This window comes from Lissotriton vulgaris, chromosome 1_1 (assembly GCF_964263255.1).
Source record: "Lissotriton vulgaris chromosome 1_1, aLisVul1.2, whole genome shotgun sequence".
Lineage (NCBI taxonomy): Eukaryota > Metazoa > Chordata > Amphibia > Caudata > Salamandridae > Lissotriton > Lissotriton vulgaris.
The window spans coordinates 1,032,382,582-1,032,403,829 of NC_141685.1; the positions used below are offsets into that span (position 1 = coordinate 1,032,382,582).

The following is a 21,248-nucleotide window of genomic DNA, read 5'->3' on the forward strand; positions in this document are numbered from 1 at the left end:
CAGAATGAGGGCACTATGCAAGAATGTAAGTGATGTAGATGGTGTTAGTAGGTGGTGATCTGAAGGAATGTCCTAGATTAGATATGTTGGTACTAGTTGAACACTAGTTTGGGAGTTCAGTTCTTCATATGAATAAACATGGTGCAAATATATAGACCTTAAGTTAAGTCAGAGCATCATTTGTTCACCACAAATGTAGTTCACTTACCTGCTGCTGTTAAGACAGTTACAGAAACATAGATGCTGCAATCAATGAGTTCATATATGTCTTTAAAACTTTCTGTCAACATCTTTCTGGTTAGTTTTGCTTCTCCGCTGCCTTCATATATCTGAAAAAACATGATACAGCAGTGCAGAAATGGTGAGGGAATTGTGGTCACATTTAGTAGCTGCAACACAGTGTATGTGCAATTATACATATTAGTAAGGGGATCAAAATGATACTAATTGAGCAAGAGCATAAGTAGTGTTTTGGCATTTTTATTAAAAGTACTGAAAAATATGTGGGGACATCAAGATGACCTGATTTTCTATTGAGGGCTTTACCTCGATTTTTTGAAGGGATGTTGGTATGGTTTTCTTTTCATCGTCAAATTTTACCCCGAAAAGAACATAGGCATCACCCTCTACTGGCCTCCCATAGAGATACCTATTAGAAAAGAAGAGTTTCAGTTTATTGACAAGAGTATTCATCCTGTAATTAAATGAGACAGTGGCTATAAATTGGAATAGATAGGAAGGTATAAAGTGACAGCGGGCATTGAAGTGGAATATGTCCAAACTTTAACCTAAATTTTAGGGTAATCCATACCATACAGATTTTTTAAGCAGTGAGGTTTGAATACCACAGAATAAATTAATGTATGATTCCGGACACAACCCACAAAAGTATTCCATATTAGTCTACTTTACAAGGAAGCTAGGATTCAACAGACTATTTTACATTACCCAGCAATGTTCAGGGTATAATCGATCTGATCAAATGGAGAATTCGTTAAAGGGACTTTAAGAATATGCCAGATTGGATCAAATGTTCTTTAAGAATACTTTCAAGAATACACAAGAACACACAGATTGTTCTTTAATGGAATAAACAAAATGTACAAGATTCAATTACAACGTTCAGTAGTAGGATTTTGTGAATATGCAGACAGGATGGCTTGTTTTCAGTTGCTGTTTGCGAATTGCCAGATTAGATTGATTATTCAATACTAATAATATGCTTAAGTATTGGCCCAAACAGAAATATGGTTGATTAAAGGAGTTTTACACATAAACAATGTTAGATGGATCCTTCTTCAAACAGTGCTTTAAAGCAGGGTAGAACAAACAGACAATATTTTGCAGGACTATAAAAACAGATAATTTCCAAACAGGATTTGGAAGTGGACAAGAAAGACTGAATAGCTCTTTTGTCATACTTTGACAGTAGACCAGATAGGATGTATCATTTTCTATTAGGACTTCTGGAGAACATCACAATAAATGGATAGATCTATTGCAGATTTTTAAGAATACACCAGATCACATGGATCATTCCTGTAGAGCTTTGAGAGCTGATAGAACAAATCAATCATTCTCTATTAGCCAGGGCGTTGGCACTAGACTAAATGGTTTGATTGTTCAGGTGTAGTACTTTGAGCATTTACCAGATCAGATGGATTACTCTCTATTTGGTTTTTGGGAATAGACCAGAACAGTCTTATGGTTATTACAAGACTTGGAGAATAGACTCCTGAGAGTTCTACCTTTAGTAGGACCTTTGGAACAGATCGAATGGTTCCCTAGTATAGAGACCATTATACCTTTTGAAGGCCCTCGTTGTAGGGGGCAAAGCCTGACAAAGATTTGATAGGGTTCAAGACCCTAGTAAGAAGGAGAACTAAAGCTAAGTCAAGCACTTGAAAAACAACTAAGCATTTTAAAATGTACTTGGCAAACTGACTTTGAACAGTGACAGTTCAATATCATGACAGTGATTAAAATGTTACATTTATTAGCAAAGAAATGCGCAAATAACCATTTTTTCACAATTTCTTAGAGAATATATATCCTGACACAAATCTTGAACATGTTTTGGGTCCTTTTGGAAGTGAAAAAGCGACACAGAGAATCCTTTTGGACTTTTCTTTTAAAGTGCTCTCACGTGCCCTAAACCCTTGTTTAATTGTTTTGTTTTTTTCCTTATTTTATATCCCATATATGTATTGTGAGAAACAGAAAGCAGTACTGATGACCATTTTTTGTTTACATTTCTTTGAGGAAATAGTGTCAGATGCAATGCTAAAATTCCTTGCAATATTTCAAGTTTTCCATCTAAATTACATGAAAATCAGCAGTTTTTTAATTTGAGATATGACTCCGATAAAAAAAAGTGTTTACTCAGGAGGGAGCCCATCATAAAAAGACACATATCCAGTAGGATTTTGATAACAGACCTTGTAACAAGGGAAGTTCTTCAATGGAAATTTGTTAACAAGCAAGAACTGATAGGGTTATTTTTCAAAAGGACTGTGTAAATACTTCCCAATGAATGGGAAAATATTTCTCTGGAAATGTAGAGCGTTTGTAGATTAGAGAGGTAATTCTTCAGTACACACTGCGGGGTACGTCGCTCAAGATGCTCTCATTCTTCATAATTTCATGAAATTTGAACTTTTTAATGGGAATCTCACCATAAAGCTATTTTACATCAAGTAAATTGTTCATGTTATACCAACGAATGTCAAAAGCAGCAATGTGGTGTTGTGAATAAAAACGATCAAAATGTATGTAAAGATTATGCACAATATATCGGATCAATATTGAAATATCGAGGGACAAAATATCGAATTATCAAAATATCAATGCCAAAATATCGAGGGACAGAATATTGAATGCCTATCTACAAACAGATAAGTACTAAAATATCGATTCCAAAATATAGAATGTTAAAATATAGGTAACTAACATATCGAATTTTTTAAATGTATTAAATTACTAGAAATGTCATTAAATAATGAACATAATTAAATAAAACATAATTAAAATAATGTAAAAGAGCTTAAAATGTAAAAATAATAAATGAAATGTAAATAAATGTTTTAATATAAATGTACTTAATAATATTATAAAGTAATTATTAATCTTAATCATAAAATATTTAGAACATTAATAAAAATAAATTGACATAAATATATAAATAAACATATTATATAAAGATAAAAATAAATGAAATATAATATTTACATTAATTAAAATAAAAACAATGATGGTAATTAATAATGGGTGCAACAGTAGTGAAAACGTTGGATAGCGTAGGGGTAAAAATTACTATTCCCACTCCAGACAGTGCAACAGTAGGGAAAGCGTTGGATAGCGGGAGGGTAAAAATTACTATTCTCACTCCAGAGAGTGAAACAGTAGGGAAAGCGTTGGATAGCATAGGGGCAAAAATTACTATTCCCAATCCTGAGAGTGCAACAATAGGGAAAGCGTTGGATAGCGGAGGGGTAAAATTTACTATTCCCACTCCAGTGAGTGCAACATTAGGAAAAGCGTTGGATAGCAAAGGGGCAAAAATTACTATTCCCACTCCAGTGAATGCAACAGTAGGGAAAGTGTTGGATAGCGAAGGGGCAAAAATTACGATTGCCACTCCAGAGAGTGCAACAGTAGGGAAAGCGTTGGATAGCGTAGGCATAAAAATTACTATTCCCACTCCAGAGAGTGCAACTGTAGGGAAAGCGTTTTATAGCGTAGGGGTGAAGAAATGATTTAATATTAAATTAAGATAACATTAATTATCAATACCAATAAAAAAATATTAAAAATAATGACCAATTAATAATAATTAATTACCCATTACAAATATTATCTATTAATAAATTAATTACCAATAAATAATTAATTGTCAATTAATTATCAATACATATAAATAAAAATAAATATTAACTTTATTGCAATTAAATTACTTCCCACCCAATTCCCCTATAAACCCACAACCCTCTCCTAATAATAAAAAATAAAATTAACATAATTATCAACTAATCAATTAATAAAAATCATTGACCAATTTATAACAATGAATTACCAATTAATAAACATTTATTACCAATTCATAATTAATCATCAATTAATAATTATCAATTCATATAAATAAAATATCATATTTAATTTACTATAATTAAATTACTTCCCACCCTATTCCCCTATAAACCCACAACCCGCTAAGGAATTAAATTACACAAAAATGTAATTACATAACATACATTACTTTAAAAAAATTAAATATACATTAGAAAAATAATACATAATTTTAACACATATACTGCCATACATAACACTATTTTTTTTTATATTATGGGAATCTATATTATAAAATTCGATATTGTGGAAAACTATATTATAAAATTCGATATTGTGGAATTCGATATTTCCTTCCCCAATTTCGATATTCTATCTTATCTATATTTTGATAATTCGATATTCTGTCTATTTTATATGTTTTTAATCGATATTCTGTCCATTCGATATTTTGGAATCGATATTTAGGGTGTTCACCCAATATATCACCACCCTCCCTCCTAGTGCATCCCAAACCCCGACATATCCTCACCTGGACCTTCCTGAAGATTTAGACATTGGAGAAGGTGCAGGGGGAGAAAATTCTAAAAAATAGGAGGGTGACGTAACAGAAAAAAAGGAAATAGAGGTATATCCAAGCACCCGCTGATTAATAAGTAAGGAACAAAAGACATAGAAAGGGAACCATAGGGGGAAGGCAGGCTGTAAAGGTCAAAAATGGATACTAATCTGAGTTATGGTACATTACACTTCACCAATCTCAGGTGATCAATAGTGTGCTTCTGTTCACAAAAACCAAGTTTGTGGCATGAGTGGCATGTAATAAATGTAAGCAGGATGGGAAATCGTCCAACACAAAACATACCTGGTAAGCAGGGATTTATCCACAGGACAGACACCAGTTCAAAGGGTGTATTAGTTACTGGCCTTTGGTAAAAAGCCCTAAAATTAATTAAAAGCAATTATCTGTGAAATATGTCAGGATCTTGTATGCAGTGTCCACTATGCAAGAGCAACAATGATATGAACCATAAAAACAAGGGACTTCAGTAACAAGATTCCTCTTTTTACCTTGCTGTGATGTCCACATGCACCTCATCACCATTAATATAGAAAAAGGGTATCCTTGGTTTCATGGAAACTTCGAAATTGGGCAACACTGCAGGAGGAACAGAAGGGAGAGGTGTTACTAAGGTTCTCATTTCTTTTAAGCAAATCTCATCTGCAGAGAAGGAGGTTGACATGGTGGAGATTTGCAGTAAAAAAGTCCCATAAAAAGTTATTGTTAGAAATTGGGTTGCTGGTTGACTGAGGTAAGAGCCGTAGGCAAGCAGCAACCACAATTCTAGTCAGGGTCATAGGCAGGCAACCCTAACTTAACACATGCTAACCCTCTGATGGCTTTGCACAGAGCAGTCTGGCTTTACGTTAGAGGAAAAAGGTAAAGAATTTGTGAAGCACTTCAAACAGTAAAACAATAAAAACACCACCCAAAAAGATTCAACACCAGCCTAGAAACATAAAGCCTAATGTAATAAATAACACAGGACTGAAATGACATAAATCCAATAATTAGAACTTGAGACAAGAATTTTTAAAGAATAAACTGTAAAATAGAGCTTAGTTGGGATATCTGGACACGCCGGACAAGGACAAAGCCAAACGTTCAGGCCAACCACGATGGAGCACGAGTCGGATACATGGTCTCAGTGAGGCCCGCTGAACAAGTCAGTGCAGACTCACAGATGGCAGAGTCCAGGTGCAGAGGCAGGTAATTTGTAGGTCTTCTATGTCCCTTAGACTTCGGATCAGATGGCAAGCCTGCAAGCCCTTGGAGTCACTCTGGGTACAAGTGATGCAGGTCCAGACCATCTCACCCAAGCAAGTAAACAGTAGGCCAGCATGTCAACACAGCAAAGCAGTAGTCCAAGAGAGTAGCAGTCCAGCAGAGTGGCAGAATGGCGATGTCAGAGGTCCAGTACTTATTCCCAGTTGTGGGGAAGACTGCAAAGACAGGTGTTTGATGTGCACAGAGGTCTTCCCTTCCTGCACTGGCTCCGGACTCACTACAGGGGGTATGCATCCCTTTGTGTATGGAAAGGACACAGCCTATTCAGGTGTAAGTGAGGCAGGGTCTATGTCCTCCCTCCAATCCTGCCACTATGGCCCATCAAGTGACCCCTAAGCTCAAATTGTGTTTGGCTGTGTAGCGGGAATATATAAAGTCCATATTTCACCCTCCCCAGATGTGTATCAGAGACAGGCAGCAGCCACAAAATGGCTATAGTAAGAAAATTCCAATTTTCTTATAGTCAAACCAGATCTGAGAACAGCGACAGTGGATTCAAAGTAGACAAATTAAACATGTATATCTTGGACACAAAATTCATCAAAATTGGTGTGCACGCTCTGAGGGGATTCCACCCTGCCACCAGTCACTGTACACATCCATACCGCATAATGAAGGATTAGAAGCTGTAGAATGGGCTCTTCTTCAGCAAGAGGAAATACAGGCCTATAAAATGTTTCTCTTAGAACTCTAGCAGTTTTGTCTTTTCCATAGTTATTTTAAGTGGCAAGATAGGTACTTTTTAAAACGACTGGTACCTATGGGTTTTTCAGGGGCCCCCAGCTATGTGAACATCTACATGATTAAATTTGAAACTGAGCGTGTGCTTCAAGACACTACTTGGATGGAACATTTGCTATTATATCGTCGATACATCGATGACATATTCATTGTATGGCAGTTCATGGCTCAGGAACTTACACAAAACATCAGCATCTCAATGAAAAAAACTAGGATTCAGTTCACGTATGTGATGGACAAGCAGAACATCTCATATCTACACGTCAGCCTTCACCTTAGTGGCTCAGAGATTATCACAAAGGTTTTCACTAAACCCACTGATCGCAAAAACACTCTCCTATTTTCCAGATTTCACTGTTTTTCTAAAAAAAAATCTCACATTTTTGCAAATTAAATGGATTTCTTCTAATGACACCCAATATTAAGCATCCTTGCAACAATTTAAAAAAGGTTTTCTAGAACGTGGGTATCCAAACGAGATTGTTGAAGCAGCGGCAACACAGGCAGATGGGATTCCCAGATTTGACTTATTAATTAAAAAGGAGAAGGTTCAGGGCAGAAGAGAAGTGTTTGTTTCCATGTTCTCAACACAGGCGACAGCCATTAAAAAAGTGATTCCCAACCGATGGGAACTTTTACAAACTGAATACGATTTTGGCGACCTTTTTAAAGATCCCTCTATTTTTGCTTATAAAAGATTAAACAACATCAGGAAGATACTTAAGAAGAAAAAAATCACTAATTTGGGTGAACATAGAGGTATGCAAAGGTGTTACAACTGTTCACACTGTAACAACGTGATTGTAGGCATTAAAATTGCACATCCTTGGTCAGGCAAACCAGTGAAGCTATTGTTTACAGCGTACTTTAATTCTCAAAATTTAATTTATGCCATACGATGTCTGTGTGGTTTATATTACATAGGCAAGAAAGAAAGAGGGCTCTGAGCACGGATAACTGAACACAAGAGTAGAATTAGAACTCGGGCGACCACTTCCCCACTAGCCATTCATTGGGTAGAATTAAGTCATACTATTACTCAATTAAGATTCATAGTACTTGAGATTGTCAAGAGTCACAGACAGAGACATGACTAAATTCATGACCCAACAAGAAACATTTTGGATACGGTATTTGGACACAATGAGCCCGAAGGGTCTCAATGGCAAGATAGAATTATCCTGCTTTCTTCAATGTTGCAAGTAATGATGACAGCACTCTAGAGACATGCATCTTTTCATTAGTTAGGCAACACGTGGGACATGGTTTGTTAGATTACCACACACTGTCAAAGGTTTTATTTTTATTGGCATACTCAGGGTTTCACTTTTATATTGTTCAAATCTGTTGTTGTTATGCACAATGAATTAGGCTTTATGTTTGTTAACAGCGGTGTCACGATCAGATGTCTGCGCTAATAGGAAGTTTGCATCCATTTGCTCTAGAATTATGGATATCAGAGTTATGATAAGCGCATCAGTGCTTTTATCTCTATTATTTGTGGATAACTGTCAGTTACTCAATGTTAGTTAAATTGTTCGGGTTAACAATGTATGTTACTTATGAGGATGCACAATGTACAGTATGGTTATCCAACTCAATTATGTAATTAGAGAACTTATATTGCATTTATTAACCTGGAGTTATTGTGGAAAGCACTCGTAACCAAGCACCTTATTTTCGGGTACTTAGTTTGACTAATATGGCTGTCTTGTTTCACCTTGGATCACTGGCTTTATAGTTAAGTCCTTTCTTCCTGTCCGTGTCACTCTCACGCCTATGAACGCATGACGTAACCGTACCAGGCACGAATTGCGGTCTTTATTTCACCGCGCCTAGGACTTACTTTTTAGGTCTCACCTACAGAGCACGCATGTGCTGCATAGGAAAAAGACCTTTAGCCATCGCTACACTTTTGCTGGCAAAAACGTGCACCGTTGCATTGCTTCCAATGGCAACGTGTGCATGTTCGGCGATTCCCTTGGGGGTGCGAGCAGCGGCGCCGTATGTTAGCAATTATTGTGCCTTGCTGCTCTCTCCCGCAAGGGAAACCTGTGCTGGCCCCCTCATCTCTCCCCTCCACATGCGCGCGCTTGTTTAAAAGGGTGAGGCGCTGTTGAATCCTGAGGTGATAGAGCTGTTAAGACCTGTCTCACAAATTTAGCTTAAGTTTGAATTAATAAGTCCTCTTGCACTTCTTTCTTAAAGTAGGTTCTGAGTGGCATCAGCAAATTAGTAAGCGTCAACGCCACAATGCAGTAGGAAGCCCTTCAAGTGCTGCATGTATAAATTAAATAGACAAGGTGACTATAGATACTCGTAGGACACAGTGTGGCCATTGGCATAGTGGGTACTGATGGTGGCCTGTGTATCTCCTCTTCCCGTGGCAGATCTAGGGTGAGATTAATTCTTTACATGCCATGCCTTTTCTATACGGCATTACGAAGTATGTTGTGATGTGTCCAGGGAGGAGCTAAGTAAAGTCCCCCTGTAGCTTCCTTGGTGGGTTGGGGGGATAAGACTCGTTAATTCAGACATTAGCATATTTGAATATTTGTGGTACATTTTGGAAGGCACTCGTGGACGTGGAAGATCTGGTCCAACGCAGAGCAGACTAATGCCTTAATCCGGGTTTTGGCTCTTCGAAGGGTGAGTGCTTTATGGATATTGAAATGGCGCTAGCATCAGGCACATGGAAGCCACAGAATGAATGATGGTTGGCACTCAGTCACCTTTGCTGTTGAATGTAATCCGAGGCTGCAGGTGGAAGATGGAACACAGTGTGGCAGAAAGGGTGATGTAATGTTTTTGGACAAATGAAGTATATGTTATGTCATGTTTTTTGGACGAATGTTATGTCATAGCGGGGCTGCGGATCAAGCTACGTGAACCCAGGCACCATTCTGTTTATTTAGCACAGCGCTACACTTCTTTTCTCTTCATACTTGAACTTATTTGATACTGGACCGGCTGGATGGTGAGAGTGTTGATGGATGATTAGGCCAACTGACAGCCACCTCAGTTCATTCCATATGTCGGTCACAGCGGACGTAATCAGCGCAAATCTGGGACATAGTATGCGCCCATCGGGACAGTCCCTCTTCCCCAAATTCCTTCACCTTACTGCCCGCTATGCCCAAGAACTCTCGGAATCAGGATATGTTGTCCACGGCGTAGCCTTTTATTCACATCAATCCAAGTGAATCATCATAGACCATTACCAAGGAAAAGTAACCTTCTTGGATATAAGAACTATTCACAGCATTACACTTTATCTGCATCAACATGTCAACAGCAGTAAGGGAATTAGGTGCGACATTACACTTTAGCATTTAGCTCGGCCGTACACTAGAACTTCTTGGCCGTACATTTCAAACTTACACTTTAACTTTTAACTCCGCTATACACAAGAACTTGCCGATATATTTGAACTTGGCCATCTAGGCTGCCAATTTCCCACTGTGATGCGCACATTGCCCATCAGGCCCCAACGTGCTACAGCCAACAGTGCATTACTTGACATCCAGGGAACCGCATACCGCACCGGCCCTCTGGGGTACTACCTGAACACAGGCATCCTCCCCAAGATTGTACTCAGTCCATACGTGGTGGGTTAGGGCAGTGAAGTCCAGGACTACCGTCAGGTCAGTCCCTCCTCCCCGCCTACCCACTGCACATGTGGAATCTAACCCTTCCAGGGGTTCATCGAATGGCTGCACCTCCATTGTTGTGCATCCCCCTTAGTTGTAAACTGTCAGCGCTCCACCTTTGTGAAGCCTTGGCCTTCTGCCGGGTGGATGGGTTCCTGTTCCCAGGACACCCCCGCGCCGCACGGCCACCAGCTGTTGTGTGCGTGACTAGCCCCGCTGCTGCCCGCAGCTTCGCTGAGCCTGCCTCACAGACCCCGCCCCCGCCATATTTGCGTGTACTGTTCGTTTTTATTTCGTTCCTTTTGTCTCCCCGCATCTTGTGTACATTATAATTGTTCCCCATTTGCTGTATTTGTGATTTTGATATTGCCTGTGCTGTATTCCTGTCTCTCTGCCCCCTGTGCCTGCCCGCCCCGCTCCCTGTTTCCCGCCGCCGTTCCAGCGGCCACGCCCCCTTTTCCTTCTGTGCCCTCCCCGCTCCCACCTCCCAGCTGCTCCTCCCTCCCTCCCACTTCGCCATAAATGGCGACCGCGTGGACGCGCAGCGGTCACGCGCAGCAGGCGCGCCGATTGTGCACCGAAGGCGCGCCAAAGGTAAGCCTGTCTGCGCCTGTCCGCGCCTGGACCGCCCCCAGCGCCAGGACCCCTGGCCCCCACCGATGCAAGACGACCCGACAGACCTACGATGCTGCCGCCCTCAACGCACTAAATTCCGGCCGGAACCCCGCCTGCTGCCGGGCCTCCCCGAAACGCTTCCACGGACCCTTCACCTGCACAACCTGCAAGTTCACCTGCCTCCGAACATGCACCGCACCCGCCAAGCCAAACCCCAGCAGCGACCTCAAGTGCATCCTGCTCAACACCCGCTCCGTCCACAGACACGCCGGCGAACTCTGGAACCTGCTCGACACAACATCACCAGATGTCGCGTTCCTCACTGAAACATGGATGAACGCCTCCTCAGCCCCCGGCATCGCCATCGCCATCCCGGATGGTTACAAGATCATCAGGAGGGACCGCGTCAACCAGACTGGGGGAGGCATCGCCATCGTCCACAAGAACACCATCCGCATCACTACCGATGCCGACGACACCTACACCGCCGCCAAACACCTCCACTTCCAGATTCACACCGACCCAAAGACGACCCTCAGAGGCACCCTCATCTACAGACCCCCGGGACCACGCACACAATTCAGCGAAGACATCACGGACTTCATCAGCCCACACGCCCTCCCCTCCGCTGACTACATCCTCCTAGGGGACCTCAACTTCCACCTGGAGAACAACAAGGACCGCAACACCGTCACCCTGCTGGACAACCTCGCCAACCTCGGACTCAAGCAACTGGTCAACACCCACTACGCCGGCCACACGCTTGACCCCGTCTTCTCAGCCAGCAAGCACATCGCCTTCAGCCACTCCACCGGACTTCACTGGACCAACCACAGCTGCGTCCACTTCAGTTTCAGAAAAACCACTACCCACCACCACCCGCAACAGGTTCCTCACAGAAGCTGGAGCAAGATCACCGCCGACCAGCTCATCACCTCCCTCAGCCAGAACCCACCTGCCAGCACACTGGACCCCAACGAAGCAGCCCGCAACTTCACGCAGTGGCTGACCACCTGCGCCGACGACCTCGCACCACTGAAGAACCCTCCCAGCAAACCCAGAAGCAAGAAGGCCCCCTGGTTCACCGACGAACTCAAGGACTCCAAGAAGACCTGCTGCACCCTCGAGAAAGCCTGGCTCCTTGACCGGACCACTTACAACATGACCGCCCTCAAACACGCAACCTGCAAGCACCAACAGCTCATCCGCACCACCAAGAAGAATTCACTGAAGGATCGACTGGACAACAACGCCCAAGACAGCAAGGAACTCTTTAGCATCGTCAAGGAGTTCTCCAACCCCAGCACCGGCAACAACAACATCACCCCGTCACAAGATCTCTCCGACTCCCTCGCCTCATTCTTCCACCGCAAGATTGCCGACATCCACAACAGCTTTGGCGCACCTTCCTCGCACCCAACCGCTGAACCAACGCACCCCACCGCCACCCTCCGCACCGGGAATGCAGTGAACACCGAAGACACAACCCGCACGATGAACATCAACCACTCCGGATCTCCGACTGACCCGTGCCCCCACCACGTCTTCAACAAGGCCGACTCCACCATCGCACCCCAACTCCGAGACTTCATCAACACCTCCTTCGACACCGCCACCTTCCCGGAGAGCTGGAAGCATGCCGAGCTCAGCGTCCTACTGAAGAAACCAACAGCGGACCCCACCAACCTCAAAAACTTCTGCCCCATCTCGCTCCTCCCTTTTCCTGCCAAAGACATCGAGAAGATCGCCAACAGACAGCTTGCCGCCTTCCTCGAGACGAATGGATCCCTCGACCCCTCGCAGTCTGGCTTCAGAGCCAACCACAGCACCGAGACCGCCCTCATCGCAGCCACCGACAACATCCGAGCCCTTCTCGACAACGGGGAAACAGCGGCATTCATCCTACTGGACCTCTCCGCCGCGTACGACACTGTCTGCCACCGCACCCTAGTCCAACGCCTCAGCAACACCGGCATCCAAGAGATGGCATTGAAGTGGATCATCTCATTCCTCGCTGGAAGAACACAGAGAGTCCGCCTCCCCCGTTACATTCAAAGGCCACCGAAGTCATCTGCGGCTTCCCGCAAGGATCATCACTCAGCCCCACCCTCTTCAACGTCTACATGAGACCTCTCGCAGCCATCGCACGCCAACAAAACCTCAACATTATCTCCTACGCCGACGACACCCAGCTGATCCTCTCCCTCACCAGAGACCCCGACACCGCCAGAACCAGCCTCCACGAAGGGATGAAAGACGTCTCCGAGTGGATGAAGAACAGCCGCTTGAAACTGAACTCAGACAAGACGGAAGTCCTCATCCTTGGACCATCACCCTCCGCCTGGGACGACTTCTGGTGGCCCCCTGCCCTGGGCACCGCCCCCAGGCCGACAGACCACACACGCAAACTGGGCTTCACCCTGAACTCCTCCCTCTTGATGACCAGACAAGTCAACGCCGTCTCCTCTTCATGCTTTCACACCCTCCGCATGCTCCGCAAGATCTTCCGATGGATCCCGATCGAAACCAGGAAGACGGTCACCCAGGCCCTCGTCACCAGCCGGCTGGACTACGGAAACACCCTCTACGCCGGAACCACAGCCAAGCTACAGAAAAGACTACAACGCATCCAGAACGCCTCCGCCCGACTCATCCTGGACATCCCTCGACGCAGCCACATCTCCAGGGTCTCAAGGCGCTTGGGGGAAGGGGGCCGCTACTGCTCGAACAGCCATGTCTTGAGTTGTCTCCTGAAGGCGGGGTGGTCTTGGGTCAGCCGAAGGTGGATGGGGAGGGAGTTCCATGTCTTGGCCGCCAGGTAGGAGAAGGATCTGCCTCCGGCGGTGGCTCTTCGGATGCGTGGTACGGCGGCGAGGGCGAGGCTAGCGGACCGTAGCTGGCGGGTGGGAGTGTAGAAGGTCAGGCGGTCGTTGAGGTACTTGGGGCCCAGGTTGTGGAGAGATTTGTGTGCGTGGGTGAGGAGCCTGAACGTGATCCTCTTGTTGACACTGTCGCAACAGGCAGCACCTGCATACTTTTGAGCCTTGAGTGGTGGACTTTCCATTTATTGTATTTTGTATGACACTGTGCAGTTACGCTGTCTTCAGGTTTAGCCTTATGATTGTGTATATTCTCACATTTGACCACGTTTTTTGGTGCTTCATGGGCGTTAGTATGTATTGGTTCTTTTGGGATGAATCATATTGGCTTGAGTCACTTTCTTTGTGTGTTTCACGCTGTTTTTTTATTCTTTCTCCTCTTTTTTTCTATCACGAAGCATGTTGCATTTTTCTAGATATATAGAACCGCATACCTGTTTTAATTCCTAACAGTTACACACTCTATGAGTTGTAATCACTCAGATTCTCCCGGGTGATGTAGGCCTTTTTTTTTAGTTTTGTATATATTTCTATTTGCATGTTTCATTGTAATTATGTTCAGTTATAGATTTTCCCTGACGAAGGGTGATATGTACACCCGAAATGCATTGGGAGTGATGGAATTCACGTCTGATGTCATTTAGTTTGAGGATCAATGAGAATATTGATTTGAAGTCTTCTTCTTCAATAAAATAAGAAGCCTGGAGACATGCAGTTGAATGAAGTTGTCACTTTGTCATTGATGATTTGTATAATTTTGGGTTCCACTCGATAACATTCTTAAGATTTTGCTATTTGTCATACAATGATGTTTTAACATTGTGCCATGCCACTCAGTAATTGAGTCCTTAAGGTAGTGCTCAATCTGACTAAGAATTTTCTAAAAGTGGCCTTTTCAGAATTGCAATTTAAAATCAGGCTTCAACATCAATTGTGATTTTAAATTGGGATTCCAGAGATAGCAAACCTGAAAAGTCAATCTCTTCACAATTAGGAATACCACTTATGAAATGCAATACGGTAATCCCAATATTGTTCTATAGGAGAGATAGGCCTTGCAGTAGTGAAAACCAAATTTGAGAGTTTTTCACTCCAAGGACATGTAAAACTTAAAACTACATGTCCTGGCTTTTGAATACATTGCACCCTGTCCTTTGGGTTGTCTAAGGCCTACTTAAGGGGTGACTTATATGTATTACATTGGAAGGTTTGGGCCTGGCAAGATATTTATTTTGCCAGGTCGAAATGGTAGAGTAAACTGTACATGCAGGTGCTGCAATGGCAGGGCTGAGCAATGGTTAGAGGGCTACTTAAGTGGGTGGCACAATAAGTGCGGCAGTTCCACTATTAACATATAATTTACTGGCCCTGGTCACATGTAGTGCACTTTGTTAGGCACTTATAAGTAAATTAGATATGACAATTGGGGATGAATTAATATTACCCCGTTTAGCACTGGTTAGCAGTGGTAAAGCGCGTAGAGTCCCAAAGTCAGCATAAACAAGGTCCGAAAAATGGAGGAGGTAGGCAAAAATGTGGTCATAGGACCACCCTATGGCTGTCAGGTCTAACACAAGTACCCCCAGCTGAAAGTGGGGAGAGCTATCCAACCCTTTGAGATTACTCTTCCCTAAAGCAGAAAATCCTGGAGAGCTCATAAGCATTGGTGTGGTCTGACCCTGGGCGGTGTTCCACCATAAAGTCCATTCCTTGTAGAGAGATGGACCACCTCAACAATTTGGAATTCTCTCCTCTCGTGTGCATGAGCCATCTGAGGGGGTCTGTGGTCTGTCTGAACCAGAAGGTGAGTCCCAAACAGGTTTGGTCTCAACTTCTTCTATGCCCAGACCACAGCAAAAGCTTCTCTTTCAATGACACTCCTCCTCTGTTCCAGTGGAAGTAATCTCCTACTAATGAAGTTTACTAGTTGGTGTAGGTCCTCTTCATTTAGCTGTGCTATGAAGGCTCCTGTGCCATGCTCTGAAGCATTTGTTTACGCAATTCATTGCTTGGAGAAATCAGGTGCCTTGAGTACAGGTGCTATACACATGGCTTCCTTAAAAGAATCAAAGGCTTTCTGAGAAGCCTCTGTCCAGATCACCAATCTGGCTGCTTCTTAGAAGTCAGCTCAGTTAAGCAGGCAACAATGGTACCATAACTCTTAACAAATCATCTGTAGTAGCCTGTGAGGCTGAAGAAGGATCTCAATTCTGTTTGGGTTTAGGCGGTTGCAAGGCCATGATAGTCTCAATCTTGGCCTGGAGGGCTGCACCTTGCACCCATCTAGCAGATGTCCCAGGTACACCAAGGAACCTTGCCCAATCTGACCCTTACTGAACTTGATAGTTAGGCCTTCCCATTTCAGGACCTGAAGCACCTCATGGAGGTAATGCAGCTGTTCCTCTCAGCTAGAACTATAGAAAGCAATGTCATCTAAGTAAGCAGCACAAAAGGCCTCCATATCAGCCAGGACCCACCCTTTTGAAGGTAGCAGTGGCATTTTTCAAGCCAAATGGCATGACCCAAAGCTGGAAGTGGCCATCTGTGGGTGACAATGCAGACCTTTCTTTGGCACCCTCAGTCAGAGGGATCTACCAGTACCCTGATGTCAAATCAAAGGTACTGAGGAAATTGGCAGCATCCAGTCTGTCAATGAGCTCATCAGCTCAGGGGATGTTGTGTGCATCAGTTTTGGTGGCTGAGATGAGTCCTAGGTAGTCCTAAAGTACTAGAGTTCTGGTGTTGTGCCCGGTGGGGCAGCCTTTGGCACCAGATTAACAGGCCTCAACCAGCGGCAATTAGAGGGCTCAGACACCAAGAGTGCTAACATCTTGGAGACTTCCTATTTGATGCTAGCCCTCACCAAGTCTGACAACAAGTAGGTTTGGTTCTTCAAAGGTAGATTGTCTCTAATGTAAACATCATGGATTCACAGATATGTGAGTCCAGGGGAGAGTGGGACCAGAGAGGCAAACTGTCCCAGCAACTGGTAACAGTACCTACGCTCTTCTGGGGTATGGGTGGAAGAGAGTTTGACACTCTAAAATTACCCATCGTGTTCCTGAGAAGAAAGGAGGTCAGGGAGACATTCACTCTACTCTTCCACCCCCTCTTCTGCCACGAGGAGCATGCTCACTTCGGACCTCATGAATTGAGGCTTGAGTCGATTCACACGTAACACCCCTAGGGGGCTTCTAAGAGTCTGGAGATCAACCAAGTAGGTGGCTTTCTCCCACATTCCATGATTTTGTATGGGCGCCGTCCAGTGGTCCAAGAGAACCCTGGGCTCTACCTGTTCCATGGCCCAAAGTTCTGGCCAGGCTAAAACTCCACCAGAGTGGCCTTCTGTTATAGCAGAGCTTCATGCCTTCCTGTCTGGCCTCTAAATTTCTATTTGACTTGTTCCAGAACTGATGTCTCTGGTTTCAGAGGGCCAACACTTAGCTGACCACATTCTGGGAGTGAGGGGGCCTGGGATCTTGCTCCCATCCCTTCCTGACAAGGCTCAGACTATGTTCTCTAAAAGGGTGGGCAGAAAGGAGATCAGATGGGCTGAACCCTACTCCTTTCTGTGGCCCCTCCCTGTAGGCGGAGAGAAGGCATGGCAAGTGGACATCCCACTTACACTCATGAGGTCAGGCATGCCCATAAGTATGCCCTTCAGGGCCTTGGTAAATTTTTCCATAAGAACGTTGGTTCTGGGGTGATAGGGTATGGTGAACTTTTAAGTCAAACCATACTCATCCCACATGAAATTCATGCATTCGGACGTGAGTTTAGTGTCTCTTTCAGACAATGCGTCCTTGGGGAACACAACATAATTAAAGATCCTCATCAGAGGTCTAGCCACTACAGGTGCAATCACTGACCTTAGAGAGATGGGATCTGGGTAGCTGGTTGCACGGCCCACTAAGACCAGGACAAACCTGTTGTGTAAGGCTGTCCTGGGACCAAAGGTCCAATGACGTTGATGCACACCCTTTCAAAGGGTATGCCAATGATTGGTAATGGCATCGGGGGAGTGTTATGTTTTTTCCAAGATTTACCCCTAGCCTGAATGGTAGAACGAGACCTGCAGAATGCATATGAGGATGAGGCTGTCTTTATTCTGGGCCAATAAAAGTGTGGGGCAAGCCTGGCGAAGGTCTTGTCTTGCCCTAAATGTCCTGCTAGGGGACTGTTGTGAGCCAAACTAAATATAAAGGTACTGTAACAATGGGGGACCATCAGCATACAGGCTGTCCCAGCATCAGGAGCCTTAGTCTCACTATAATTGAGATCATTCTCCCAGTAGATTAGGTGATCCCCACAGGCTTCACCTACCACGTGGACTGAGGCCTGGCTGTCACACCAAGCCCTCAAGAGTGGGACACTCTTTCTGCGCTCTGCAGAATTCATCTCTTGTGGGCCTACCTTAAACTTGCCAGCTAGCAAGCACCGGTAGGTCACCTAGCGCAGTGATGTTCTCCCTGGTTGTCTTGGGGGCTTCCTCCTCAGGGACTGTCAACCTCCACTGTGGGGACTTCAATGGTTGGTTTCCCTCCCCCTTGCCTATCTCTTTGGCAGCTGTGTGGGTTATTGTTCCAGGTTCTAAAGTCATTTCTCTGTCTGTCCCCTAAAGCTAACTGGGACTACCTCCTCCCTGAGCCCTACACTTGCCAACATAGGTGTCTACCCACCAGTGGGGAGCTGTGCTATCTTGGGACATTAGGCTTCACCTTTGGAGTATCCATATGTGTAGCACTAAATACATTGGGGTAAGAACCTCAATGTATTTTGATCATAGAACCCCTTCTTCTTAGGATCAGACTAGGACTGGTTATCACTACTCCCCTAGGAATTATTTAGGGGTCTTTTGAGAACTCCTTACTTTTAAGCTTTTCTCCCTTCTCTTTCTTCCTTTGGGAACCCTGACCACCTTTGTGGAAATCCCCCAAATACCTTTTTAGACATTTGCTAGCCGAGAGGTTCACCTCCTCAGCATGATTCCTAGGGTCAGTTAGCCTACTGTCAACCAGGTGCTGGTGCACCTCAGTAAAAGAGATACTGAGCATGTGCTATCTTATGATTAGATGGTATAACCCACTAAAATCAGTAACCTTGCTGCCCCTCACCCAGACATTTAGGGGCAGATTAACTAAACACTCTTGCAATGCAGCTCGAGGAGTAGAGAGCTGGAGAGAGGCATATTTACAGAACTATGGCACTCTCCACCCCTTTCCCTCATATTGGCGATGAAATTAGCTGCCTGTGCCATGTACAAACATTTGCACCATAGTACAAGGGTGTCTATTTGACTCTAGCACATGTTTGGATAGTTTCCCAGCTGGGTTTAAGTGATGCAGGTCCAGTCTTTCTAACCCAGGCAGGGGAACAGCTGACCAGCAGGTCAGCTCAGCAAAACAGTAGTCCAACAGAGAAGCATTCAAGCAGATGTGCAGTCCTTCAGCAAGAGAGCAGCACTTATTCTAGGCAGAGTCTTTACAGGTCCAGAAGTGTACTAATGGGGTGGTGTCAAAAGGTCCAGTACTTATACCCAGTTGTGCCTTTGATGTGGGGGAGACTTCAAAGGCAAGTCTTTGTAGCACAAAGAGGTCCTCCCTTCCTTCCCTGTCTCCAGACTTACCACAGGGAGGAATGCAGCCCTTTGTCTGGGGACAGGACAGAGCCTATTCAGATGTAGGGCTGGGTCCAGCTCTTCTCTCCCATCCTGCTAGGATGGCCCATGGAATCACATCTAACCTCCTATTATGTGTGGCTGTCTAGGGGGCACACGAAGCCCAGCTGTCACCTACCCCAGGCATGTATCAGAGACAGGCAGCAGGCACCAAATGGCTAAAGTAAGAAAATGCCAAATTTATAAAAGGGTTATTTTCCGAATTGCAATTTAAAATCGGACTTCAACATAAGTTGTGATTTTAAATTGTGATTCCAGAAACAGAAAGCTTGAAAAGTAAATCTCTTGACAATTAGGAATTACACTTATAAAATGTAATAAGGTAAGCCAATGTTATCCTATGGGAGAGATAACTAAGCCTTGGAGTACTGAAAACACATTTGAGAGTTTTTTACTACAAGGACATGTAAAACTTAAAAGTACATGTCCTGCCTTTTGAATACATTTCACCCTGGCCTGTGGGTTGTCTAGGGGTTACTTTAAATTAAATATTCCAATTGGGGATGAGACTGAGGGCCATATGTAGGTGGGCCAATACCGGTCGGTAACGGTGAAATTCGGTAAATTTCACAGTTACTCACCGGTATTTAGGCAATTGAGATGTAGGGAAGGATTCAGTAATTATGAATCGGTAAATACTGATTAATCATTACCGATTTCAAAATTACTGAATCGGAAATACCGATTCCTTATTTACCAAATTGATAAATAAGAAACGGTAAAAATGAGAAAAGTGATGTAGGAAAAATCGGTAATACCGAATTTCAAGAAAATCGGTATTTAGGAGTCAGTAATTAACATTGACTGAAAGCAGGTGGTAATCAGCTTCAGTGTATATAAGCAATCTCAAAATGCAACAGTGTGATCACTATGGCGGCTTTCTATGTGATTGCAAGGCGGCTATGGCTACAGGCAGCAGGAGTGAGGATCTGGAGACGGGAGGAGCGCGTTTACAGACAGAGCATCACACTCTTCCAACAGACTGAGGCTGAGATCCATGAAAGGTACAGGCTACACCCCTACACCATCCTGGACTTGATAAGGGACCTGCACCCACTCCTGGAGCACCCAACACCAAGGCCGCACGCCATACTCCCACATGTGCAGGTGCTCTGTAGCCTACACCTACTTGCATCTGATAGTTACCAGGGGGTGATAGCTGCGGTAGGCGGGGTATCTCAAAGTTGCCTGTCCCGTTTCTTCAGAAAGTTCCTGGATGCCATGATGCAGAGAATGCATCACTACATTAGCTTCCCAAACACACAAGTGGAACTGCTGAAAACCAAGACAGACTTTTACCAGATGGCACAGTTCCCGCATGTCATAGGGTTTATTGATGACACCCACATTCCAATCTGCCCACCTGCAGCCACTGAGTATATCTACAGGAACAGAAAGTCAACCCACTCCATCAATGTGCAGGTAATCTGCGATGCTGCCAATATAATCAAAGACATCGTGGCTAAATTTCCTGGGAGCACCCACGACTCATACATCTTCCAGAATAGTGGGATCTACACACATCTGGTTGCGGGAGAATTTGGATAAGGATACTTACTAGGTAAATCACTGTGTCACACCCTGATAGTTACTGCAGATGAATGTGTTTTGGTGTATGTAACTAATGGAACTCTCTTTCTCACCTAGGCGATAGTGCAGATGCTGTGCGGTCATTTATCCTCACTCCCTACCTAAACCCATCAACCCCGAGTGAGAGATGATATATTGTGGCACACAAATCAACACACAACATTGTGGACCGCACCTTTGGA

General features: G+C 44.2%; 1 protein-coding gene across 3 annotated transcripts in view; it reads right to left on the reverse strand.

Moving 5' to 3' along the window:
• LOC147748463 (A.superbus venom factor 1-like) overlaps nucleotides 1-21,248 on the reverse strand; it is a 1,277,467-nt gene that overhangs the window by 1,012,453 nt on the left and 243,766 nt on the right. For all 3 annotated transcript variants that reach the window (XM_086962056.1, XM_086962049.1, XM_086962065.1), the window contains 3 exons: nucleotides 5,137-5,224; nucleotides 547-649; nucleotides 209-329 (listed from right to left, as the gene is read on the reverse strand). In XM_086962056.1, the coding sequence (XP_086818182.1) occupies nucleotides 209-329; nucleotides 547-649; nucleotides 5,137-5,224 (312 nt within the window). The remainder of the gene's footprint in view (nucleotides 1-208; nucleotides 330-546; nucleotides 650-5,136; nucleotides 5,225-21,248) is intronic.